General features: G+C 47.0%; 1 protein-coding gene across 10 annotated transcripts in view; it reads left to right on the forward strand.

Moving 5' to 3' along the window:
• Positions 1-27,826, forward strand: part of pam (peptidylglycine alpha-amidating monooxygenase) — a 445,162-nt gene that overhangs the window by 343,154 nt on the left and 74,182 nt on the right. For 8 of the 10 annotated variants that reach the window (XM_072516372.1, XM_072516375.1, XM_072516373.1 and 5 more), the window contains exon 15: positions 22,399-22,710. The exons of the other annotated variants lie outside the window; for them this stretch is intronic. In XM_072516372.1, the coding sequence (XP_072372473.1) occupies positions 22,399-22,710 (312 nt within the window). The remainder of the gene's footprint in view (positions 1-22,398; positions 22,711-27,826) is intronic. 10 annotated transcript variants of the gene reach the window in all.

Here is a 27,826-nt window from a genome sequence, read left to right on the forward strand (position 1 = left end):
AAAAGCGATGGCTGTACATTACTTGCGCTTGCCATAGACTTGAGATTTTGTAATGGAACTTGCTATATTAGAGAGCCAAAACTGCATGGCACCTTCTGCAGGGCATCTCTGTGAGCAGGTAATCAACTGTGCCCTTCACGAATCACATTGAAAAATTGTAATTTAGCAGTACAGAATTATCAGTTTTGTGTATTCACTTGAGGTCAACTGAGGTGCAGAAAGGGGGATTGGATTAAGAGATAAGAGAACAAAAATTTTAAAATAAATCAACTTTTTATAATTGTCCAACAGGAATAGAAATCTGAAGGAATAATGTTTTACATTTGTCAGAGTTCATTTTTACTGTGAAAGAAGGTGTGTGGCAAAAATTTTGAATTATCTTGCTGTTAAATAGACAAGACCCAAATTATTTTGAGAATTTAGTTTGTATTAGCCCTATAAGTACTGCAATATCAATTAATTTCACTTATTTCAATGATGAGTCAGATGTCAAAGTACCTTTCTCAGGAAGCATTTTAGAAGCAGCACATCTCAGAATGACTTTTGGATATCCATGTTTAATGGTGCAGTCTAGCCACTGGAAGTTGTCTGATTTACAGGTAAATAACAGCAAACATTGTGAGCTTCACTGTTTTTTCTGCAGCAAAATCTGGCCCAATTATGATGAACAACTGTAATTCTGTTATGTAAAATTGTTTTTATTAAATTCCATTCTACTCACTGCAACATCAAATGATGGATATTCATCTGATGCAATCATGCTTGTTTCCACAAAAGGACTGCACACAATTGCTAGCACTCTTTCCAGTAAGTAATTCATGAGGCATCAATCAGCAGGCTCAAGAGCTGTGCAAGTAAAACACATCACATACAATGAGACCTGCATAGGATTATTTTTACCGCATCTACGCTTTTATGTTCACTGCGGAATTTGTCTTCCTTTTTGTGGATAGTGGAATCTTATTCGATTCTGTTCAATTAAGGCAGCACGATATGTGAATGTACCTTTCCACAGACAGACATCTAGAGAGTACATCAGGGTTCAGCATCACACCCAGCACGTGGCTTAGAGCAGGCTGGTAAAGATAGACTGAGTTACTACAGCTAGATTAGCAGAGAGTCAAACTCATTTAAGAACTGTGTTAATAGTTCAATAAACAAGTTGAACTCATTTCATAGTCTGGAGCTTCCTTTGTCAAAGCATACATCAAGGAAGCAGCTTATGCTGCACGAAGCAGCATAACACAACAGTGACACTGAGAACAGCAACATATTTTCTTATTAGCTTCAGGTAGAAAATGACCAAGGGCTTTGGCAAGAGCGTTATCAGAGAAAATCCAGTACTGAGACACAGGGGGCAGGATTCTCCCAGCCCTGCGCCGGATCAGAGAATCCTCGCAACCACGCCACGCTGCCTCGACGCCGGCACGCGATTCTCCACGGAGCGGAGAATCGGCGCCATTGGCACGGTGCTCTACGCGGCAGGGCCGCCGATTCTCCGGCCCGGATGGACCGAGCGGCCGCTCTAAAAAGGCTGAGTCCCGCCGGCACCATCCACACCTGGTCGCAGTCGGCGGGAACTCTGCGTGCAGGGTCGGGGGGCTGCCTGTGGGGGGGTGGCCTCTGATGGGGCCTGGCCCGCGATCGGGGCCCACTGATCGGCGGGCCGGCCTCTCGCTCCCCGGGCCTATTTTCATACGCTCCGGCCCCTGAACTCCGGCGCCATGTTGCGTCGGGGTCGGCGCGTTGAGGGAGGCCACCGTGCATGCGGGGGTTGGCGCCGGCACCACTGCGCATGTCCTCGTTGACACCGGCACCACTGCGCATGTTCTCGTTGACGCCGGCGCCACTTTGCATGCGCGGATCCTGCGGCGCACAGTTCGCGCCGTGATGGGAGGCTGGAGCGGCGTGAACCACTCCAGCGCTGTGCTGGACCCCTGTAGTGGCCAGTGTTGGTACTCCCAGCGGCCCGTTCAAGCCGCTGTGAAACGCGACGGCGTTCCCGACGATGTAGACTCTGCTGCCGAATGGGAGAATCCGGCCCTTGAGATATTGTGGTCAAAGAACAAACGTTTGGTGAAAGGGGTACATTTTAAAGAACTTCCATAAAGAGGAAATGAAGAGATGCAGGGAGGTTTAGGGAAGGAATTTCCATAGTTTATGGCCTTGGCAGCTGAAGACATGGCTGCCAGCATTACAATGATTAAAGCTCGAGATGTTTGAGAGCCCAAAATTGGAGGAATTCAGATCTGAAGGTTGGGGAGCTGGAGGAAAATACAGAGGTAGGAAGAGGTGTAGCCATGGAGGGATTTGAAGACAAAGATGAGAACTTTAAAATTACAATGTTGTTAACTGGGAGCCAGCACAGACGAGCTGAGGTGGGGTGAGAATCAGGTGATATTACAGAGATGGCAGTGAATAGACTTGGTGATGGATATGTGGTCGGAAGCTCATCGCTCGGTGAAATTAAGTATTGAAAAGCCTGGTCCAGCCCCAGACAATTACGACGGAAGAAGGATAGAGTTGGTGGTTTCGGGAATGCAGTTTGTGGCAGGGACTGCTAAAGCCAATGATTTTTGGTCTTCCCAATGTTTAGAGGGCACAGGTTCATACAGAGGCCACAAGTCTACAAGGACCAACTCCAATGCCAGTCTGGCATTGTCAGGAATGTGAAATATGCATTTACTCAACTTACTTTAAAGGGAAGAATTTACCATGATAAAGCCTGTATCAGTAGCTTTCTCTGGAATCTTTACCAAGTAAGGGTATTGTTTTTAGTTGAGTATCTACTTGAGGTGTTGCAATTTTGCTCCATATAGGTGCTGATAATGTAAATGACCAGATAGCTTGGTATTAAATAAGATTCAAAATGCATCCAGATTGATGTTAGTGTCTGCACTTGTCTATCTCTAGGCACAACGAATACAAATTAATTGCCTTCCCTAAATAATTCATTGTTTTCCCAAAAGAAAAACTGTATTTCAGTATTAAAATGTTGAGAATGTGAATAGCTATATATTAGTTAGTATAATCTATGAAGGACAGTATAGTTTATGAATGGTAGTTACTCTGATAGCAATTTTTGTAAACACTCTCAATTTCAACTCTGCAACAATGGCCAATAGTAGTTTCTGCTTTGAAAGTGAAGAGTCCTTGCAAGGAAGCAATGTTTAGGATATTTACAACATTCAAAGTACTTTATTGTCCTCTGAGTTGTAAGGGCAAATATTTTGAAATTCAGTACCGTGGATGACGTCCCACAAGGGACCACTTTTACAGGGAAATTGCCATACTGCATTCGGTCTGCAAATAAAGGATGGTTAAAATATTTATGTTTGTTATTAAAAATGCAGTATTATGTTTCAAGCTGAATTTCTCAACAATTGTGCAGAACATTTAGCAGATGTTTGAGCTTGAGAAAAAGCATTTTAACTAATCTCTTTTTTGGGGGAGTGCATGTTGGGGCGAGAGGGGGATGTAGATAACATTTTCCAGCAAATTAAGTTTTTGGTTGTGTTCTGTGAGATCATACCAAAGTGCTAATGGAGAGCTGAGTTATAGCTGGTTTTGCAGACATGGTAGAGCCAGAATACATAACTTTGTAAAAGAAAAATTTAAAGGTTAAACAAGGCATTAGGACTGGATGAAGAGGTTTTGCAGAGAGCTGGCACAGGTTCAATGGGCCAAATGGCCTCCTTCAAAGTTAGTGTGAACTTGCCAAATATGACATTAAAACAAGCCACGACACAGACATGTTTTTGCACACAGCTGAGCAAGTACGTGCATCAAAAAGGTTTAAATAGTCTATTGGCACATAAGAGGTTTGTGAGAATGCCCCCTAAACCTCACCCCAGTCAAACTCCCATCCACCCTCCATGCCTTCTCAGATCACCCAACTGCCCTATGCCACTTCAGCGCTCTCATGTGTTCTCCATAGCCACTCATTCTGCATGCACCATGTACAGTCCTGAGGAGCCATGCAAAGCAATGGGAACTATTTTCCTCTAACAATCGAGCAAAACCCTGAATTCAAACACACTATCATTGATACTGGAAAGAAGAAACATTTACATCCTTTAAGTGCCCAGCATATTTGTAAACAATAAAGAACCCACATCAAAGAAACAGCCCAACATTACAACTTGGTAAAAGTTTCAATTTTTGTTTAATTAATAGACAACTCACTGAGCTGAAGGCATTAGAAGATTTTGAAACCCAGCTAAGCATTCATTTTTTTTAACAAACAATTTTAATGAGGTATTTTTTGGCATTACAAACAACAGTATAAAAACAGTGTACAAAGAACAATAAACATAGTGCAAACACCGACACCCGTCCCTCCAAGACCCGCCTATTTAACCCCCTATTCTACACTACCCTAGCTCCCCCTCCCCGCTGACGATTAATTCTCCGCAAAGAAGTCGATGAATGGTTGCCACCGAACACTGACCCTCTCAAGGCGAACTTAATCTTCTCCAGGTCGAGAAAGCTCGCCATGTCGGTTAACCAGGCCTCCGACTTCGGGGGCTTTGAGTCCCTCCAAGCTAATGATATCCGTCTCCGGGCTACCAGGGAGGCAAAGGCCAGAACATCTGCCTCTTTCTCCTCCTGGACTCCCGGATCTTCCGATGCCCCAAAAATCTCCACCTCTGGACTCATTGCCACCCTTGTTTTCAATACTCTGGACATAACGTCCGCAAACCCCTGCCAATATCCCCGAAGTTTTGGACATGCCCAGAACATGTCGACATGGTTCGCTGGTCCTCCCGCACATTTTACACACCTGTCCTCCACCCCAAAGAATCTACTCATCCGGGCCACTGTCATATGGGCCCGGTATACCACCTTGATTTGGATCAAGCTGAGCCTTGCGCATGTAGTGGTCGTGTTGACTCTGCTCAACGCGTCCGCCCACAAGCCGTCCTCCATCTCTCCCCCAAGCTCCTCCTCCCATTTATGCTTAAACTCCTCGGTCTGCGTCTCCTCCGCCCCCATTAGTTCTTTGTAGATGTCTGAGACCCCTCCCCCCCCCCCGCCACACGCACACATCCCCTAGACACTACCCTATCCTTAGTGGCAGGAGTGGGAAGGATGATACCTGCCTGCGCAGAAAGTCCCGCACCTGTAAATATCTGAAGTCGTTCCCTCTTTCCAACCCAAACTTCTCCTCCAGCACCCTCAAGCTAGGGAAGCTCCCTTCCAGGAACAGAACCCCATCCTCTCAATTCCCGCCCTTCGCCATACTCAAAACCCCCCATCCATGCTCCCTGGGGCAAACCGGTGGTTGTCACATATTGGGGACCAAACCGATGCTCCCACTGCTCCACCATACCTCCTCGACTGACCCCAGATCCTCAAGGCCGCCACCACCACGGGGCTGGTGGAATATCTCGCCGGCGGGAACGGCAGAGGTGCCGTTATCAACGCCCCCAAGCTGGTGCCCCTACATGAAGCTGCCTCCATCCGTTCCCAAACCGACCCTGTATCCACCACCCACTTCCTTATCAGAGCAATATTGGCCACCCAGTAGTAAGTACTGAAGTTTGGCAGGGCAAGCCCCTCCCTCCCCCCAATTCCTCTCGAGCACCGCTTTCTTCACCCGCGGGGACTTACCCGCCCAGACAAAGTCCAAAATGATTTTATTAATCCTCTTAAAAAAAGGACCGCGGGATGAAAATTGGGAGGCATTGGAATGCAAATAAAAATCTCAGCAGGACCGTCACCTTAACCGTCTGCACCCTCCCAGCCAGCGACAGCGGTAGCGCATCCCATCTCCGAAACTCACCCCTCATCTGCTCGACCAACCGGGACAAGTTCAGCTTGTGGAACCGGCCCCAGTCGCGCGTCACTTGTATCCCTAGTTACCGAAAACTGTCCCCCACTAACCTAAACGGTAGCTCCCCCAGCCGACCCTCCTGACCTCTTGCCTGGACTACAAACATCTCGCTCTTTGTCATGTTCAGTTTATATCCCGAAAACCAGCCAAATTCCCCCAAAGCCGCCATGAGCTCACCCATCCCTGCCCCTGGATCTGCTACATATAAGAGCAAGTCGTCTGTGTACAGTGAGACCCTATGTTCCACCCCCCCCTGACGCTCTCAGAGCAATTGCCAGCGGCTCTATAGCTAACGCAAACAGCAGTGGGGAGAGGGGGCATCACTGTCTTGTCCCCCGGTGCAGTCTAAAATAGTCCGAGGTCATCCTATTCATCCGTACACTAGCCTCCGGGGCCTGGTACAACAGACTAACCCAGTCGATAAAGCTGCTACCGAACACAAATCGTCCCAGCACCTCCCATAAATAGTCCCACTCCACCCGGTCGGAACACCTCTTCCACACCCATTGCCACAACTACCTCAACCTCCCTACTCTCCGGGGGCATCATAATCACGTTGAGCAGCCTTCTTATATTGGCCATCAACTGCCTGCCCTTGACATCCCGGTTTGATCCTCCATAATCACATCCGGCACACAATCTTCAATCCTGGAGGCTAAAACTTTGGCCAGCAGCTTGGTGTCCACATTAAGCAGTGAGATCGGCCTATATGACCCGCATAGCTCCGGGTTCTTGTCCCACTTCCATATTAACAAAATAGTGGCCTGTGACATCATCGGGGGCAGCACCCCTCTATCCCTCGCCTCATTAAATACCTTGACCAATAACGACCCTAATATCCCCAAGAATTTCTTGTAGAATTCCACTGGATACCTGTCCGGCCCAGGGGCCTTACCCGACTGCATTGCCTTCAAGCCCTCAGCTATTTCTTCGGCCCTGATCGGGGCTCCCAGCCCATCCACCAGTTCCCTGCCTACCCTTGGGATGGTCAGTCCGTCCAAAAGGCGCCTCATCCCCTCGGGCCCCGTGGGGGGTTCCGAGCGATAGACTCTGCTGTAAAAGTCCCTGAACGCCCTGTTCAGCCCAGCCGAGTCCCCTACCAAATTCCCATCCCCATCGAGCACCTTTTCTATTTCCCTGACCGCCTCCCTCTTCCTAAGCTGCTGTGCCAGCATTCTGCTGGCCTTCTCCCATGTTCATAAAATGCCCCCCCTCGCCTTTCTAAGCAGCTCCACTGCCTTGCCTGTGGACAACACCCCAAACTCAGCCTGCAGCCTTCGACGTTCCCATACCAGCTCCACCCCCGGGGTCGCCGCATACCTCATGTATATCTGTAGGATCCCCTCAACCAGTCGGTCCATCTCTGCCCCATCCGTCCTGTCCCTTTGAGCCCGGATCGAAATCAGCTCCCCTCTCACTACTGCTTTCAGCGCCCCCCTCTCACCACTGCTTTCAGCACCTTCCAGACCACCGCTGCTGAGACTTCCCCCGTGTCATTGACCTGCAGGTAGTTCTGCATGCACTTCCTCACCCTCTCGCACACCGCCTCGTCTGCCAACAAGCCCACGTCCAATCTCCATTGCGGGCGCTGGAAGTTCTCCTCACTAACCTGCAGTTGCACCCAATGTGGGGTATGATCCGAAAGAGTGATGGCCGAGTACCCAGTGTCCACCACCTCCACCAGCAAATCCCTGCTCAGAATGAAAAAATCAATCCGGGAGTAAACCTTATGCACATGCGAATAAAAAGAAAACTCCCTCCCCGACAGCTGCCAAGCCTCCATGGGCCGACCCCCCACTATCTGCTCCATGAACCCTATCAGTTCCCTTGCCATTGTTGGCACCCTCCCCGTTTTCGAACACGACCGGTCCAGGCCGGGGTTGATGACCGTATTAAAATCCCCTTCCATCACCAACTTGTGCGAGTCCAGGTCAGATATCTTCCCCAGTACCCTTTTCTATGAATTTTACATCGTCCCAGTTCGGCGCGTACACGTTAACCAAGACTATCTTCCTCCCCTCCAGCTTTCCGCTCACCATGACATAACACCCCCCCCCCCGTCCGAGACTATACTGCCCACCTGGAATTGCACCCGCTTATTGATTAGAATCGCCTCTCGTCTTGGTGTCCAGCCCCGAATGAAAGACCTGACTGACCCAACCCTTCCTTAGCCTGAATTGATCTGCCACTTTCAGGTGTGTCTCCTGCAACATCACCACGTCCGCCTTCAGAGCCCTCAGATGCGCGAACACACGTGCCCTCTTGACAAGCCCATTCAGCCCTCTAACATTCCAGGTGATCAGCCTGGTTGAGGGGCACGTGCCCCCCCCCCCCCCCCGCCCGCCGATCAGCCATCCCCTTTCCTGGGCCCACCCCCAGCCCATGCGCTGCGCCTCCATCGGCCCGCCTCTTGGCAGCCCCGACCTCCTCTCTGTCCCAAAACCTAAGTCGCTCCCTCGTCAGCAGAGTAACTCCCCTCTTCCCCCCCCCCCCCCCCCCCCCCAGCAACACCACTTTGTAAACTAACCCCTGCCATATATTAATCATATGCACACCCCCACTATGCTTCAGTTAGTGAGGAGAACTTCCAGCGCCCGCAATGGAGATTGGACATGGGCTTGTTGGCGGATGAGGCGGTGTGCGAGAGGGTGAGGAAGTGCTTCAGCTAGCCTGGTGACCCTCACCTCTGGCGCCAGGAAGTCTCCCACCTATTGTTCCCTACTCCCCCCCCCCCCCCCCCCCCCCGCCCATCGAAACCAATTCCCTCCTCAAACCGAGATCAAACAATCACCCAATTACCATAGGAGACAACCCAAAATGAAAAACCCACAAAGAACCCCCCCCAATATTGCAAATCAAAGTAATAAAAAAGTTTTAAAAAACACCAGCCAGCCTCACCAAAATACCGAAAACCCATAGAAACCGAATAACCTTTACTTCCCCATCTTTGTCATTTTTATCAATGACCTAGAGGAAGGCGCAGAAGGGTGGGTGAGTAAATTTGCAGACGATACTAAAGTCGGTGGTGTTGTCGATAGTGTGGAAGGATGTGGCAGGTTACAGAGGGATATAGATAAGCTGCAGAGCTGGGCTGAGAGGTGGCAAATGGAGTTTAATGTAGAGAAGTGTGAGGTGATTCACTTTGGAAGGAATAACAGGAATGCGGAATATTTGGCTAATGGTAAAGTTCTTGAAAGTGTGGATGAGCAGAGGGATCTAGGTGTCCATGTATATAGATCCCTGAAAGTTGCCACCCAGGTTGATAGGGTTGTGAAGAAGGCCTATGGAGTGTTGGCCTTTATTGGTAGAGGGATTGAGTTCCGGAGTCGGGAGGTCATGTTGCAGCTGTACAGAACTCTGGTACGGCCGCATTTGGAGTATTGCGTACAGTTCTGGTCACCGCATTATAGGAAGGACGTGGAGGCTTTGGAGCGGGTGCAGAGGAGATTTACCAGGATGTTGCCTGGTATGGAGGGAAAATCTTATGAGGAAAGGCTGATGGACTTGAGGTTGTTTTCGTTGGAGAGAAGAAGGTTAAGAGGAGACTTAATAGAGGCATACAAAATGATCAGGGGGTTGGATAGGGTGGACAGTGAGAGCCTTCTCCCGCGGATGGATATGGCTGGCACGAGGGGACATAACTTTAAACTGAGGGGTAATAGATATAGGACAGAGGTCAGAGGTAGGTTCTTTACGCAAAGAATAGTGAGGCCGTGGAATGCCCTACCTGCTACAGTAGTGAACTCGCCAACATTGAGGGCATTTAAAAGTTTATTGGATAAACATATGGATGATAATGGCATAGTGTAGGTTAGATGGCTTTTGTTTCGGTGCAACATCGTGGGCCGAAGGGCCTGTACTGCGCTGTATTGTTCTATGTTCTATGTTCTATCTTCACCCAAACTTAAAAGGAGTAGAAAAACGACAATCAAAACGTATAAACATCACTCGGACAAGTTACAACTTAAAACAAAAAGTTCTCAGTTCAGCACCAGCCCTTCTTGGCAAAGTCCATCCTGTCTTCGGTCGACTCAAAATAATGGTGCTGGTCCTCGTGCGTAACCCACAGACTCGCCGGGTAAAGTAGCCCAAATTTCATCTTCTTAAACAGGATCTCCTTCACTTACTTGAAGCCTGCCACACTCAGGTTCTGATAGACACGCAATATGCTATTATCCCATTTGCAGCTCCTAGTACGCTTAGCCCACTGGAGAACACACTCCTTATCCAAAAATCTGTGGAGGATCACCATCGCCCTTGGGGGATCCCCCGGCCGTGGCTTCCTCGCCATCGCCCTGTCCACCTCCAACGGTCGGGGAAAAGCCCCTCCCCCAGAAGCTTCTGAAACATACTCACCACAAATGCGCCAGCCTCAGCCCCTTCAGGGAGACCGACAATTCTTAAGTTCTGCCGGTGAGCTCTGTTCTCCAGATCTTCCACCTTCTCCAGCAGCCTCTTTTGCTGATCCTCCAGCATCCCCACCTCTAGTTCGACTACCGTTTGGTGCTCCTCCTGGTCCGCCAGCGCTTTCTCCAACTTCTGCATCGTCCGATCCTGGGCATCTAGCCTGCGCTCCAGCCGATCGATCGACTCCTTTATCGGGTCAAGACAGTCCCGTTTCTGTCTGGCAAAGCCCTCCTGGATGACCTGCATCAGCTCCTCCGTCGATGGCTGGGCCGTCGCAGCAGGGGTCCGAACATCAGCCATGTTGTCTTCAGCTGCCACCTCCACCCAGCCCTTGCTTATCCTTTTATTTCTTCCTTTTCGGTCCCTTGTGGTTCTCCGTTCCATGCACCACTGTGTGGATCCAGGACCTAATCATCTGTGCCTTCAAAGCCAAAACTCAAAACCACGAACAAGTGAGGGAAAAAGGTCCAAAAGTCCAGCCAGAGCGGGAGCCACCAAACATGCGACTTACTCCCTCATAGCCGCCACCGGAAGTCCCAGCTAAGCATTCATAATGACTACAACTGCAATAACAAAAACTTTCAGCTATATTGTCTGAAACTGACCGAACCGAATGGTTAATTCCATTTAAAAGCAGATTGCCTGTCAATCATTGGAGTGAAGCATGTGCAGAGATTTTTTTCAAATGTCAAAATTGGGATTTTTTTTTTAAACAACCAGAGCTGTCAGCTGATTTCAATCGCAACACAAAATCTGATAGAGGCTGAAAATACATTTTTTACACATTTACTGCATTGTAGCACTTTTTCTTTCATTCAATCCCTCCATGACTGACGCACAGAGGCAGAAGGGTGTACCATCTGCAAGAACTCAGCAAGGTTCCTTCGGCAGCACCTTCCAAACGCATGACCACTACCATCTAGAAGGACAAAAGCAGCAGTTACCTGGGAACCCCACACCTGGAGCTTCCCTTGCGTCACTTACCATCCTGAATTGGAACTACATTGCTGTTCCTTCACTGTCGCTGGATCAAAATCCTAGAATTCTCTCCCTAGCAGCACTGAGGGTGTACCTACACCTCAGGGACTTCAGCGGTTCAAGAGTGTCTTCAGCAGTTCAAGAAAGCAGCTCACCAACTTATCTTTTTTTTAAAAATAATTTTTATTAAGGTTTTCATTAAAATATCAGTAACAAAATGAGAAAGGAACCCAACAGGGTTAAGTACAAAACACCGTCCAAAAAAAGCAACCCTCCATACCCCCCTCCCCCCTGAACATAAATAATCAATTAACACCCCGACTTAACACAAAGCAAACATTGCAAATATATACACCCCCTCAGACCCCGCGGTGTAAATAAGCAAAAACAAAAATAAAGTAAACCCCCCCCTGACTTGCTGCTGCTATTGACCAATGTCTACCGTTCTGCCAGGAAGTCTAAGAACGGTTGCCACCGCCTAAAGAACACTTGTACCGACCCCCTCAAGGCGAATTTCACCCTCTCCCAACTTAATAAACCCCGCCATATCGTTGATCCAGGATTCCACGCTTGGGGGCCTCGCATCCATCCACTAAAGAAGAATCGTCCGCAAGGCTACCAGGGACTCAATAAGGCCAGAATACCGGCCTCTTTCGCCTCCTGCACTCCCGGCTCCTCTGCCACCCAAAATATTGCGAGCCCCCAGCCCGGCATGACCCTGGAACCTACCACCCTCGACACTGTCCTCGCTACACCCCTCCAAAATTCCTCCAGCGCTGGGCATGCCCAGAACATATGGGTGTGATTCGCTGGGCTCCCCAAGCACCTAACACACCTGTCCTCGCCCCCAAAGAACTGGCTCGTCCTTGTCCCGGTCAGGTGTGCCCTGTGCAGCACCTTAAACTGTATGAGGCTGAGCCTCGCGCACGATGAGGAAGAGTTCACCCTCCCTAGGGCATCTGCCCACGTCCCTTCCTCGATCTCCTCTCCCAACTCCTCCTCCCACTTACCTTTCACCTCCACCACCGAGGCCTCCTCTTCCTCCTGCAGGTAAGTTTCCGAGATCTTCCCCACTCCCACCCACCCCTCGGAGAGCACCCTTGCCTGTACTGTGCGTGGCAGCAGCCGCGGGAATTCAACCACCTGCGTCTGGCAAACGCCCTTACCTTTAAGTACCTGAAGGTGTTTCCCTCAGGAAGCCCATACTTCTCCTCCAGCTCACCCAGGCTCGCGAACCTCCCGTCCACAAACAGGTCTCCCAACCTTCGTATCCCTGCCCTGTGCCACTCCGTAAACCCTCCATCTGTTCTCCCTGGGACGAACCGGTGGTTCCCCTGTATTGGGGTCCACACCGAGGCCCCAACTTCCACACCGAGACCCCAACTTCCACCCTGTGCCGCCCCCACTGCCCCCAGATTTTGAGGGCAGCCGCCACTACCGAGGTGGCGAAGAGGAGGGCTGGGTATTATATAACTGGCAGTCATTAATGCAAAATTATACTTCATTGTAGTTTGTTTGAGTAGATTCACATGTTTGGAATATAGAACTGTTTTAGTGATGCTACGTATATCCAACTTGAAATTTGCTACATTAAATTTGACATCGTCTGAAAATGCATCATCAGACTCCGCATGTACACGGATGACACGGTACTGTTCGTTACTGCCATTTATTGCGACTCCTCCACTGCTCCAATTTGTCACTCTACTTGTTCTGGATATTGTTTTGGATGAGTGTCAATTTCATCCAGTTGAGTATAAGGCAGAACAAAGCCATTGACTTAATTCTCGTTACAGATTCTGTTCACTCTTCACTTTCTTCATTTCTGTCCCTGACAAATGTGTGAGGCTGAAGCTGACTGTTCAGTCTTTTTGACTGAGCTGAGCTTCTGAATCCATATTCTCTTCATCACCAAGGCTGCCTACTTCCACCTCCATTATCTTGTCCGTCTCCTTCCCCCAACTCATCTACTTAAACCACTTCCTTGCATTTGTTGGCCTCCACACTTGATTATTCCAATGTTCTGGTTCCTTTATCCTAACTCTCACCCAAGTCACTTTCATTCACCCCAAGATTTCTGTCTACATTTGCTCCCTGTCGAGCAACACCTCTTTTTAAAAAATGATCATACTTTGTTTCACATCATTCGTAAGCCTCACCCCTCCTTATACGTGTAACCCCCTCCATCCCTACAACCTCCAAGATTCTTGGACCTCCAGAAGGAGGCCATTTCACCCATCGAGTCTGCATCACCCTCTGAAAGAATGCTCCACACAGACCCATTTTCCCTACCCTATCCCCGTAACCCTACATAACCTACACATCTTTGGACTGTGGGAAGAAACCAGAGCACCCAGACAAAACCCACAAAGACACTGGGAGAATGTGCAAACTCTACACAGTCACCCAAAGCCAGATTGAACCCGGGTCCCTGGCGCTGTGAGGCAGCAATGTTAACCACTGTGTCACCGTGCTGAACCATGGTTTACTCCAGTGAAGCACCTTGGTATACTTTAATGTGTGAAAGATGATCTTGATTCTGTTGTCTGCCGATACAATTCTGGCAGAATGGGATCATTTTAAGGTGAAATCTGAGGTCTCTGGAATCATGGCAGTTTGAGTCATCACCAACCATGGGCGAAATTCTCCAGTATCGGTGCGATGTCCGCCGACCGGCGCCAAAAACGGCACAAATCAGTCGGGCATCGCGCCGCCCCAAAGGTGCGGAATCCTCCGCATCTTGGGGGGCCCAGCCCTAACCTTGAGGGGCTAGGCCCGTGCTGGACTGATTTCCGCCCCGCCAGCTGGTGGAAAAGGCCTTTGGTGCCCCGCCAGCTGGCGCGTAAATGACATTGCCGGGCGGCGCATGCGCGGGAGCGTTAGCGGTCGCTCACGGCATCCCCGCGCATGCGTTGTGGAGGGAGTCTCTTCCGCCTCCGCCATGGTGGAGACTGGCGAAGGCAGAAGGAAAAGAGAGAGCCCCCACGGCACAGGCCCGCCCGCGGATCGGTGGGCCCCGATCGCGGGCCAGGCCACCGTGGGGGCACCCCCCGGGGCCAGATCGCCCCGCGCCCCCCAGGACCCAGGAGCCCGCCCGCGCCGCCTTGTCCCGCCGGTAAGAGAGGTGGTTTAATCCACGCCGGCAGGACAGGCATCCTAGCAGCGGGACTCCGGCCTATCCGTGCCGGCGAATCGCGGGGTGGGGGGGGGGGCGCCAACCGGTGCGGTGCGATTCCCGCCCCCGCTGAATCTCCGGTGCCGGAGAATTCGGCAACTGGCGGGGGGGGGGGGGGGGTTTCCCGCCAGCCCCCGGCGATTCTCCGCCCCGGCGGGGGGGTCGGAGAATCTCGCCCCAGGTATTCATCTTTGATATCATTAGGAAACAGATCTGTTGACTAATTCATGTAGCTTTCGAGTTTTCTTCAACATTCAGCACCATTTGTGATAGATGAACTCAATAAATGACGATAGAATACGGCTCATAAATCACTTTGTTTAATGGCTGAGTCAGTGATACACATTATGAGATAAATCTGAAATGCTTCAGTTAGGTATGGTCGTCACTGAGGTTTCTTCACTTAAATGTAAACAAAATATGCAATCACACATTTTATGAAGTCATTTTTATAAATAATGGAAATTAGCAGATATTTGAAATTTCTTTGAAATAAGGAACACATCATTTAAGAGGAGCAGAGAAGGAAGCTCATTGATTAGCTGAAGGAGCAATGAGCAAAAGAGCACTGATGGTTCTTTGAGAAGGAAGAGTTCCTCCTGACAGCATAAGAACTGGAGAGGGCCATTCAACACAAGTGTCAAATCAGTGGATTCCTTTTCTTACACCCTTGTCCAGCAAAATTCTTATACCTTAGACCTAAAACTTTTCATTTTTTTCAAATTAAGGGTCAATTTAGGCCAATCCACCTACCCAGCACATCTTTGGGCTGTGGGAGTGAGATCCACAGAGAATGTGCAAATTCCACACGGACAGTGGCCTGGGGCCAGGATCGAACCCTGGTCCTCGGTGCCGTGAGGCAGTAGTGTTAACCACTGCGCCACCATGCCATCCTGGACCTAAAATTATTAATTAAGCTAGCATCTACTGTTTTTTCTGGGAGAGAATTTCACACTTCTACCATCGTTTGCATGAAGAAATGTTTCCTTATTTGTCTCTTGACTGGCTATGATGTTAAGACTCCCCTGCCTTGATCAGTTCCAATTGATGCTGATGAGACCAACTCTGTGGAACAAAAGTTATTTTTAAGATTCAAAATTATTATTTTTGAAAATCTTTTTATTGGCATTTCTCATATTTATAAACAGTTGTACATATACATTACATTTTTCTTGCCCGCGCTAATTTACTTTATTGTACAGAGAGGCTTATTTTGTCCTTCATTTAACTGACCCTATGTACATTTGTACATTTTGCTGCTCTCTGGATGGGTCTATAGTCCCCCCCCCCCCCCCCCCCACCCCCTCCGGCCCCTTTGGTTTCAGGTGTTTTTCTTTTGTTTTCAGGGAAGGAGGGTGGAAGGTAGCCCCCCCTCGCCCCCGCCTCTTCTCTCGTGGTTTCCCCACCTTCCTTCCGTCTCTCCCCCCAGGTTGCGCAATCCTTTGGATCCTCATCTATCTTGTTTTTTTAATCTTAACTTACTCCTCGTTGCTGGCCTCGAACCGGTTTTGGAACAGCCTGACAAATTGTCCCCAAGTATCCAGGAAGCTTTCCTCCAACCCTCGGATGGCATACTTAATCTTCTCCAATCTTCTGCCAGTCTGCAGCTGTGGGTGGTGCTGCCGATCGCCAGCCGAGCAGGATTCTCCGGCATGCGATTAGGGAAGCGAAAGCAAGGGCGTAAGCCCCCTTCCCCATGTGTATCTGGCTGCTCCGATACCCCGAAGATTGCCACTATCGGGCATGGCATCACCCTCACCCCCACAACCTTGGACATTGCCTCGGAGAAGGCTGTCCAGAACCCAGCCAGTTTGGGACAGGCCCAAAACATGTGGGTGTGGTTGGCCGGGCCCCTCTGGCACTGCTCACATTTGCCCTCCACCTCCAGGAAGAACCTGCTCATTCGGGTTCTGGTCAGGTGCGCTCTGTGCACCACTTTGAGCTGCATTATGCTTAGCCATGCGCAGGAGGAGGTGGAGTTAGCCCTGCTCAGTGCTTCACTCCAGTTCGCTACCTCTGTCCCCAGTTCGTCCTCCCATTTTTGTCTGGTCTAGTCCAGTGGTGTTCGAGCTCTGACCAGTAGTTGGCCGTATATTTTCCCACATAGACCCCCTTTCTCGTTGCTTGTGCCTATCAGGTCCTCTCGTAGTGTGGTTTCTGGTGGCCAGGGATACCCTACTGTCTCTTTGCGGAGGAAGTGTTTTATTTGGAGGTGTCTCATTTCCTGTCCTTTTGCTAGTTTCCACTTCCTCGTCATTTCATCCAGTGTCGCCAGTCTGCGCCCTACGTAGAAGTCCCCGGCCGTCAGTGTGTCCCTGTCCCGCCTCCATCTTTTGAAGGTGGTATCTAGCATGGCTGGGGGGAATCTGTGATTGCCGCAGATGGGGGCCATGGGGGACATTTTAGTTATCCCGAAGTGTTGTCTCAGTTGGGTCCACGTTCTCAGCGTGGCCGTTACCACTGCGCTCGTTGTGTATCTTGTTGAGGAGGATGGGAGTGCTGCTGTAGCCCGGACCCAGAGGGTTGTTCCTTTACAGAATGCCTCCTCCATTTGTACCCAATCTGTGCCGGGTTCTTGTACCCATCCCCTCACCCTTTCTGCTATTGCTGCCCAGTGGTAGTATTGTAGATTTGGTATGGCCAAGCTCCCTTTGATTTTCCTTCTTTGCAGTGTCGGTTTGGGAATTCTCGGATTCTTAAACTCCTACACAAACGCCATGATAAGACTGTCTACATTTTGGAAAAAGACTTGGGGATGAAGATCGGTATGGATCTAAAGAGGAAGAGGAACCTGGGCAGTACGTTCATCTTGATTGCCTCTACTCTCCCCGCCAGGGCGAGTGGGAGTGAGCCCCATCTTTGAAGGTCTTTTCTTACTTCCTCCACCAGGCTGGTCAGGTTCCATTTGTGGATCTGTGTCCAGTCTCTGGCTATCAGGATCCCCAGGTAACAGAATCTGTTCTGGGCCGTTTTAAAAAGATTCAAAATATTTTGACATTTCACAGAGAAATGTCATTGAAAGTGAGTAAATTATGGTCAGGTAAGATTAATTCTATTGTCCAGCAAATTTATTTGGTGAATCGGTGAGCCATTGAAATCAGGAAAGTCCCAGGTTCGATTCTGTTTGCTGAGATGGTCTCATCGGACTGTGGGGCAAAATTAGCATGTCATTTATCTTTAACCCCATGGGTAAAGAGAGTTGGGCTTCACGTTTCTGATTGGCATCCAATGATCCCAACTTGCTATCCATATATGTGGATGTTGAATTAAGACATGATTGATAACTGAGCTATTTCTTGCATCAACACTGGCATCTATCCGGCAATGTAGAAAATTGCCCAGGTGTGTTCTGTACACAAGAAATTGAACAAATCCAACCTAGCCAATTATCATCCTATCAGTCTACTCTCCATCATCAACAAAGTGATGGGAGGAATCATCAACAGCGCTATCAAGCGAAACTCACTCAATAATAACCTGCTTACAGACGCTCAGTTTGGGTTCCGCTAGGGTCACTCAGCTCTTGGCCTCATTACAGCCTTGGTTCAAACATGGACAAAGAGCTGAATGCCAGAGGAAAGGTGCGAGTGACTGCCCTTGACATCAAGGCAGCATTTGACCGAGTATGGCAACCAGGAGCCCTAGCAAAACTGGAGTTAATGGGCATCAGGGGGAAAACTCTCAGCTGTTTGGAGACATACCTGGCACAAAGGAAGATGGTTGTGGTGGTTGAAGGTCAATCATTTTCAGCTGCTTCATCATTGACCTTCCATCATAAGGTCAGAAGTGGGGATATTCGCAGATGACTGCACAATGTTCACCATTCTTGACTCCTCAGAGAATGAAGCAAAGAACAAAGAAATGTACAGCACAGGAACAGGCCCTTCGACACTCCAAGCCCGTGCCGACCATGCTGCCCGACTAAACTACAATCTTCTACACTTCCTGGGTCCGTATCCCTCTATTCCCATCCTATTCATGTACTTGTCAAGATGCCCCTTAAATGTCACTATCGTCCCTGCTTCCACCACCACCTCCAGTAGCGAGTTCCAGGCACCCACTACCCTCTGTGTAAAAAAAAATGTGCCTCGTACAGTCCATATCCAAATGCAGAAAAGAGCTGGAGAACAACCAGGCTTGGGCTGACAAGTGGCAAGTTACATTTATGCCACACAAGTGCCAGGCAATGATCATCTCCAACAAGACAGGATCTAACCATCGCCCGTGGACATTCAATGTCATTACCATTGCTGAATCACCCCCACAATCAACATCCTGGGGGTTACCATTGATCAGAAACTGAACTGGACTAGCCATATTAATACTGTGGCCATCAGGGCAGGTCAAAGGCTAGGAATCCTACGGTGTGTAACTCACCTCATGACCCCCCAAAGCCTGTCCACCATCTAGAAGGCACAAGTCAGGAGTTTAATGGAATACTCTCCACTTGCCTGAATGAGTGCAGCTTCAGCAACACTCAAGAAGCTCAATACCATCCAGGATAAAGCTGCCCGATTGACCTTTGCCCCTTCCACAAACATTCAAACCCCCATCACCAACAAACAATAGCCTGTGTACCATCTACAAAGATGCACTGCAGTTAGTTGCCAAGGTTCCTTAGACAGCATCTTCCAAACTCACGACCACTACCATCTAGAAGGACAAGAGCAGCAGATACCTGGGAACACCACCACCTGGAGGTACCTCACTCTCCGCCCTGACTTGGAAATGTATCGCAGTTCCTTCACTGTCGTTGGGACAAAATCCTGGAACTCCTCCCTAACAGCACTGTGTGTGTACCTACACCTCAGGGACAGCTGTGGTTCAAGAAGGCAGCTTACCACCTTCTGAAGGGCAACTAGGGATGGGCAATAAATGCTGGCCTAACCAGTGACACCTACACCCCTTAAATGGATTTTAAAATAATAATAAAGCAAAGCTCTTTGTTAGGGTTCACAGATCTGCCTTACAAACTGGGATGTGATAAATTGACATCAACAAAATTAGTGTCTACAGGAGAGATGAAATGGGGGAGAAAATGTAACCGTTTAAAAAAATCTAGTAGCAATGATCTGGCATAAAGCAGCTGGCCACTATAGTGAATATATTGAACATTTAGGTCAGTATACTTTAATGAAATCACACTGTTTATAAACTTGAGGCAAAAGCTGAAAGGTGCTATTGTATCAGAAGACTGCCATAACCCACTTATTGAATGTGTCCAAATGGTCAACAGATTAAAATAGTTGGCACTGCGACTTGGAAATGTGAGTGCTTAAAGCGAGAGGCCGGAATCTTACCTGCATTGTCAGTGACAAAATGATCCTCCCTGATGAGTGAAAGACAAATGACAGCATGTCTTTTTTTCAGCAATACTTTGAGATTTATTGTCGCATTCCATATTGCTGACAAATTAAAAATCAAATTAACAGGTCTTTTGGTGAATTCCAGGTTATTTGGTCAGTGTATATACAATTAAGCCCCTTTCAAAACCAGCTATACGTGGAAGCCATAAACCTGACCTGAATGTCTTTTGATGGATGTAAGAAATTGTCATATTTTATATTGTTTGCAGTAATATTACCTGGATTCAGAGGCATACAGTATGACTGCTAGACCGGTGATAAGGTGTTGTAAAAATTAGGTAATCATTGATTTGCAGGTGACGTGTCTGGCTAATAGATATTGAGAACAATTTACTTGTTTACAGAAAGCAAGCTGTTGGAATATTGTTCGGGTTTGAAGGACTCTTGAGGTGTAGATAATTTACATGGGGTATTGTGTTTGGTCCTGGGTAAACAAGTCAAGGGACATCTTGTAGAAGAGACAAAAGAATGCCTTGTGCTTTGGGTACAGATTATGTAATTAATGGGAGGAGCCAGGTCTATTTGAAGAGTCAGTAGGTCCTGGGTGTTTCATTTTGAACTGAAATGTTCTCTCTCCAAAGATTCGCGGGGCAGCACGGTAGCATTGTGGATAGCACAATTGCTTCACAGCTCCAGGGTCCCAGGTTCGATTCCGGCTTGGGTCACTGTCTGTGCGGAGTCTGCACATCCTCCCCGTGTGCGTGGGTTTCCTCCGGGTGCTCCGGTTTCCTCCCACAGTCCAAAGATGTGCAGGTTAGGTGGATTGGCCATGATAAATTGCCCTTAGTGCCCTAAATTGCCCTTAGTATCCAAAATTGCCCTTAGTGTTGGTTGGGGTTACTGGGTTATGGGGATAGGGTGGAGGTGTTGACCTTGGGTAGGGTGCTCTTTCCAAGAGCCGGTGCAGACTCGATGGGCCGAATGGCCTCCTGCACTGTAAATTCTATTATATTCTGCACAGAGAAAAGCAAGTAAAACCCTGGTTGTTAACTTTATTCAGAATAGGTATTTAATATATATTGGTTTGCTCAATTCGAATTTTGTGGCAGTTTAGGAAGTAGGTTAAGGTTTCTTCTTTTACTGAACTGTTAACTGTAAAGCTATTTCTTTGTTGCTGGTGTCGTTAATTCTGAGATTAAATTAAAGTTTTTTAAAGATATACCTATTGGTCAGTATTATCACTCCTGGGGATCAGTAACATTTCCTCACAGTTTTATAAATTGAAAATAGTTGTGTTCTCGTTCAGGATCCTAACAGTCTCCATAAAAATATTTGATATTTATGGATAGGCCTTAAATGAGTTTGATTAATCAACTTGCATATCAAGCTACTATCCAGTGCCTTAGTCTGTTTGTTGTTACTTGTGTGTGTGTGAAAATATTTCTATTGCTGGCTTTTCCTGAGGCTTAGTTTCCTCACAATTGGAACTTATTAACCTTTTGGGCTTTCCCAGATTTCAACAGCGTGGGTCGAAAGTCGGCAGTAATGTGCTGGATGATAATTCTTGCAAACAATGTTGACTTCTTATTGGATTAAGATTTATTTAATGCAGTCTTACTGTCATGCTCGCCCAGGTAATCACTTCTTCGGAGTGGCAAACAGCGTCAGATTGCCACTTCGTACCGACTTAACTATGCCAAAATTCTTCAGTGCTTGTCTCGCCCGACCTTTCTGCCTCAGGCCAGGTGAGATTCGGGCAGCGCAGCTTTCACCGAGGCCAAGCATCAAATTGTGAAAGAAGCAGAACAAAGGCTGACATGCCCCTTTTTTTATGCCACTAGTTGGCTAGGGAGAAGGTAAATGTCTAAGCGGTAATTGGAAAGGATGCGGGGGTGGGGGTAGACATTGGGGGTGGGTCAGACGTCGGAGGGGGAGTGGGGATGGCTGGATGTCTGGGGTGGCGACACATCAGGGAGTCTTATTGATACGCTACATAGATTTTCTTTTGAAGTACGCCACGATTCCTTTGCAATAATTTGAAGCTGGTATAGTAATGGGCATTGCTGAATAATAACAAATATGTGCCGTGGAAGGGTACTATGAGTTCTTTCTTGTGATTCCTCCTGTTACTAAACACTCTCAGCTATGCTGTTGAATAAGTATTACTTACAGCATATCAAACCTTTTATATGAATGCAGTTATAGATTAAGAACGTTATCAGCAGTGCTCTCCTGCAGAAAGAACGAGAAAGATTCAAGGAAAAATATTTACTGTTCTGTATTTCTGTTTGGTCAAAGGTTACTGATAAAGCAATTTATATTAATATACAGATTGTGTTATTTCCTAAGAGGGATTTCATTGTAGCCATTAATCTTTCAATGTAGGTACTATTATGCATTCACTGTGTTGAATAGGCTGATTACCATGGTCGAGCTGTCCATTTCTAATCTCTATTATCAGAATGAGATATAGGTTAACAATCAGTAAATTGTTTACTGATTTCCCCAATCCCAGTCTGATAAATGGTGCATTTTAAAATTCCTTTAAGAATAACATTGTTCCTATCCTAATAATTGTTGCTATCTTTTTGCTCTCTTGCCTGCCTTTAGTAGCTTATTACCCTTTTTCAGATCTGATGAATTCGTTTTCTCACTACCTCTGCTTTATTTTCTCTGTTCCCTTGCAATCTATACAGGTAATTTTTATGCACTAATTTCCAAGCTCCTGGGCGAACGAGAAGATGTGGTTCATGTGCATAAGTACAACCCTTCGCACAAGGCAGAATCAGACCTAGTTGCTGCAATTGCTAATGTGGTGCAAAAAAAGGACCTGACCTCTGGTCCAAAGGATTTCTTGGAACTAGATGAAAGGTCGGACCCTGTCCTAGTAAGAGACAGAGTTCACAAATTCCACAGGATAGAATCCACTGTAAGGCCTATTGGCAATAGATTGTCAAGTCTGCAGCCTCAACCTGGGGTGAACAGCAGAGAAACTGACTACAATGGAGGTGGGTCAGACTCTGTGTGAAACTGCCAAAGTAATCCTGGATTTACTCTATCAAAATCTGAAGGGATTTACAAGTTAATTTAGAAAAATAAAAGTTGTCATTTTTGATATCAATACTGAGCATTAAAGGATTAAACTACAATTATTGAATAAATATAAATAATGGTGTGCCAGGTATTATAATGCTTGTGCAGCACTACTTCACAACAAAAAAAATTGTAACTAACTTCAAACAAGTTAGGTAGATTTGCCATTAAGTTTTGCTAGTTTTCTGAGATATTTAACAATTACTCTAAATTGTATTGTCTATGATACATGGTGATTTAACAATTCTGAGAGTTTTATATGCACAAAGCAGTATGTATGAAAAAGGCTACCTTTTAGAGCTGTCTAAATCGATAATATAGTCACTGAATTTGCATAAATATGTAGACTACACAGCTATTGGCATATTGACTTATTCCCTTCAGGTTTCTATGGAAACTAGCTTAATAGTGTCAGAGTTTGTGATGTGTTGTGGTTCTTGCAGTATTGATTATATTGTATTGTCCGCTAATAAGCTACTGGCTGTTATAGCATGTAAAACCATTCCATACATATGAAATGCTACTCTGCAGAATGCAGTTTTCTTGCATGGCATTGTTGGACTTGACTTCTTGCAATTTTGCCCAGAAGATTCGTTCACATTTGTTGAAGTGATATTTTATTGTACGATACAATCAAATTTATATCATTTGAATGTCAGGTTCTGTCTAAATATTGTATAACCTTTGATCAAGATGCTTTTTAAAAGATTTACCCTTACTTTGCAAACCTTGACTAAGCTGTTATTTTATGTGAAAAGCATTGAAAGTTGGACAGTGCTTAAACAGTAAACAAACTGTTCAAAACAGCTGCATGCCAAAGTCACTTTAGTGATACAAGGTATAGATGTATACTAATGTGTTTTTTGCTCACTCACAATAGAAATACAGGGGCTAATGGACTAATAGAAACATATTAACTGCTCACAAGCTCAACTAGGAAACGTGGAATGAGGGTAACCAAGGAAGTTAAAATTATCTTTAAAAAACATTGATTGGAAATTGCGACAACGCTTAAATGACTTGTATCTTAATTCAAGCATTTTTGCGAATTGTACAGGTGCTGCTCATTCGTTATGATAGTGTAGTACAATGTTTAAGTCTGTTATTAAATGGCTGAATAAACAGATATTGTCATGTCAGAATTTTGGTTCACTGCTACCATAATTTGCAATTATGCTACTATGCAAACCAGCAATAAGCCACTAAGTCTTGCAATTTGACTCAGCCCTGCTGTTGTCTTAATGGAATATTTCATGAGCATGTTAAAAATCTTGGAGACAGCTAACCACAAGATATAACACTTTAAAGTCTGCAGTAATTCATCTAAAAATTGCTCTTATGTTTTCAGAATGACAGCCAGGGTTCTCCTCCAATTATTGAAGGTCAAAATTTACAGATTCAACTCCAGTCTGAGACTATTTTCTGCCGTCTCCTGGTGCAAGAATTGGCTAGATATTAGGTTTGATGTTGATGTGCCAGATCTGATCTTCCCCAACAACTCCCCAGCAATTCCCCTGGCCTGCCTTTTTGGTCTGTGGCCCTTAGGCTTGGCGTATTTACTGTGATCCATATAAATGGAGATGATGGGGAAGTGCAAACATCTTTCTGGGGATTCTTTGGCATTCTCTTTTTCTGCTTCCCCCCCCCCCCCCCCCCGCCCCCACCTCCCAACTGTACTCCAGACTTTATGGCATCCAATGCACCCTTTGTGGCTCAGGCATGTGACCAGAATATTAAAATTAGGTGACTGTTTCCTGCCATTGGACGCTTTGAAATAGTGCCAGAGGTGATGGAGGAGTATACCTTCACTCTTCTGTTGGAATGTTGGCTCTGTTTTGTTTTTGCATTTTGTTTTCATCCTGGATTACTCCATTACTTTTATATGACGCCATGTAGTTGGAGAATGGTGTGGCTATGATTCGCAAATCAATGGGTTGAGTGGGATGCACCATATTGATAATGAGTCAAATTGTCTGGTCTCTAGATCGTTGGAGACTGAACATATTACTGAATATGTACTTCTGGACCCTGTGAAAGTCCCACCCGCCGCCACTAACCCCCCCCCCCCGGCGATCCAACCCAGCCAGACCCGATGACTGCCCCTCACCCAACCAGACTACTCCTCATCCGACCTGACTACCTTCCTACCCAACCCAATTACCATCACACCCATTTACTAACATTCATTCACTAACATTGTGACTAGAGCTTTAAACTTACCCTATGGTGGCAAGGTGCCATAAAAAGACGACATGGCCTGTCTTTCCTAGACTCTACTCTGTTCCGATGGAGTTCCCCAATGGCCGCTGCACTGCACATTTCTGTGAAAGCTGTGCTTGGAAGGCACGGATGAAATGTGTATCAACATCAAGTTGGAGGAATTTACAAGCGATGTGGCAATCTGACGATCATTGCTGCTGCTCAAAAGATGTGGGCCAATATCAATTTAGGGGAATAATTGAGGGCGAGCCCCTGTAATAGCTTTATTCTCCATTTAGTGATGAACTGCATCTGTTAACTACCTCAGTTATCGATTAAAGGTTTGGGTACATATAATTGTCGAAAGCCAACTCGAGTGCCCCTTTTTCCAGCAATGTTCACACTCTGCCACTTGTGTGATATCTTATTGGTTCCGTCATAAGAACAATAGCGAAAAGAAAATATTTAGCAAACAACATCTGTGACTGTTCTTGGTCCTCTAGCCCCTTACATCTTATGAGGCAAAAGGGATAGAGGAGCTTAAAACAATCATTGGAGAAAAGGTACTGGGAATACTAATGGGACTTAAGGGTGACAAGGCTGGACCTGCATCTTTAGAGTCTTTGAAGTGGTTGTGGAGATAGTGGATGTTCCCTGGGCCTGCATCTTCGAGTCTTTGAAGTGATTGTGGAGATAGTGATGCATTGGTTGTAATGTTCCAAAATTCCAGAGATTATGGAAAAGTTCAGCAGATTGGAAAACTGCAGCTGTAACACCTTTTCAAGAAAGGAGAGAGAAAGAAAGCACAAAACTATAGGCCATTTAGCCTAACGTCTGTCAATGAGAAGATGCTAGAATCCATTTTCAAGAAGGTAGTAGCAGGGCATTTTGAAAATCTGATACATTCAGGCAGAGTAAACATAGTTTTGTGAATACAGGCGGTTAAAATGAATGTGCTGCCGCGATTCCTGTTTATATTTCAATACCTGCTGATTTTCCTGCCAAAGGAATTTTTTGGAGAGATTGAAGGGATGATTACCTCATTCATGTGGGGAGGGGAGGTGGCCAGAATTAAAAGGTGCTATTACAGAGAGGAAGACAGGCAGGGGTTTGGGACTTCAGAACCTGGTGTATTATTACTGGGCGGCGAATGTGGAGAAGCAACGGAGCTGGGTCAGAGGGGTTGACTCCCAATGGGTCAGAATGGAGGAGAGTTTGGGTAGGGGGTCGGGATTGAAGGCGCTAGCGACAGCGCCGCTCCGACGGCCCCGGGCAGATACTCAGAGAGTCCGGTAGTAATAGCTTTGTTGAGAATTTGGAGGCAGTTTTGACAGCACTTCGGGTTGGGGGCAGGGCCAAGGGAAATGCCGATTCGGGGGAACCATAGATTTGAACCAGGGAAGTGGGATGGAAATTTTCGGAGATGGGAGGAGAAAGGAATTAGGACACAAAAAGATTTATTTCTTGGGGGTCGTTTTGCGGGATTGAAGGAGCTGGAAGCGAAGTATGGGCTGGAGCAGGGGGAAATATTTACATACATGCAGGTTCGAGACTTTGCCAGAAAGGAGATACAGAGCTTCCCAGTAGTGGCTTCCACATTGCTGGAGGAGGTGCTGACCACAGGGGGACTGGAGAAGTGGGTAGTATCGGTGGTTTACGGGGCTATTTTGAAGGAGGAGAAGGCGCCGCTAGAAGGGATCAAGGCAAAGTGGGAGAAAGAGTTGGGAGAGGGTATGGAGGAGGGGTTCTGGTGTGAGGTGCTCAGGAGGGTGAACTCCTCCACCTTGTGTGCGAGGTTGGGGATGATACAGCTAAAGGTGGTGTGTAGAGCACATTTTACAAGGGTGAGAATGAGCCGGCTATTTGAGGGGATAGAAGATGTGTGTGAATGTTGCAGGGGAGGCCCGCAAACCACGTTCATATGTTTTGGTCCTGTCCAAAGCTGGATTATTAGTGGAAGGAGGTGTTTAGGGTAATCTCTAAAGTGGCGCACGTGAAACTGGACCCGGGCCCTCGGGAGGCCATATTCGGGGTGTCGGACCAGCCGGGGATGGAAACGGGCGCGGAGGCAGATGTAGCCTTCGCTTCGTTGATCGGCCGAAGGCGGATCCTGTTAGGGTGGAGATCAACCTCTCCACCCTGTGCCCTGGCGTGGCGGGGGGTCCTGCTGGAATTCTTAATGCTTGAAAAGGCAAAATTTGAACTGAGGAGAAGGATTGAGGGATTCTACAAGACATGGGCGTTATTCATTATGCACTTTCGAGAATTGGATCACATCGAATATTGGGGGGGTTTGGGAGCTGGGAGGGTTGGGGGAGGGGGACTGTATGTGTTAATGGTAACTATGGGTGATTCCTGATTCCTTTTTGTCATTTGTTTATGGTAACATGCGGGCCAATGTCTGGGGTTTGGTGGAAGAATGGGATCGTTGTTATTGATATGGGGATTGACATTACATTCGTTACTGATTATTGTTTATTGTTGGGTGTAAATTTGGGAGAAAATGTGGAAAAGGAGAATAAAAAATATTTTAACAAAAACATAGTTTTGTGAAAAGGAAATCATGTTTGACAAATTTATTAGAGCTCTTTGAGGATGCAACAAACAGGGTGGATAAAGGGACACCAGTATGTAGTTTGTTTGGATTTCTAAAAGACATTCAATAGGTGTCTCATAAAAGGTTACTGCACAAGATAAGAGCTCATGGTATTGGGGATAATGTATCAGAACAAATAATTGATAGGCCAACTAACAGGAAACCGAGTCGGGCTAAATAGACCATTTGCAGAATGGCAAACTGTAACTAGCGGAGTGCCACAAGTTTCTGCGCTG

Source organism: Scyliorhinus torazame, chromosome 9 (assembly GCF_047496885.1).
Source record: "Scyliorhinus torazame isolate Kashiwa2021f chromosome 9, sScyTor2.1, whole genome shotgun sequence".
Lineage (NCBI taxonomy): Eukaryota > Metazoa > Chordata > Chondrichthyes > Carcharhiniformes > Scyliorhinidae > Scyliorhinus > Scyliorhinus torazame.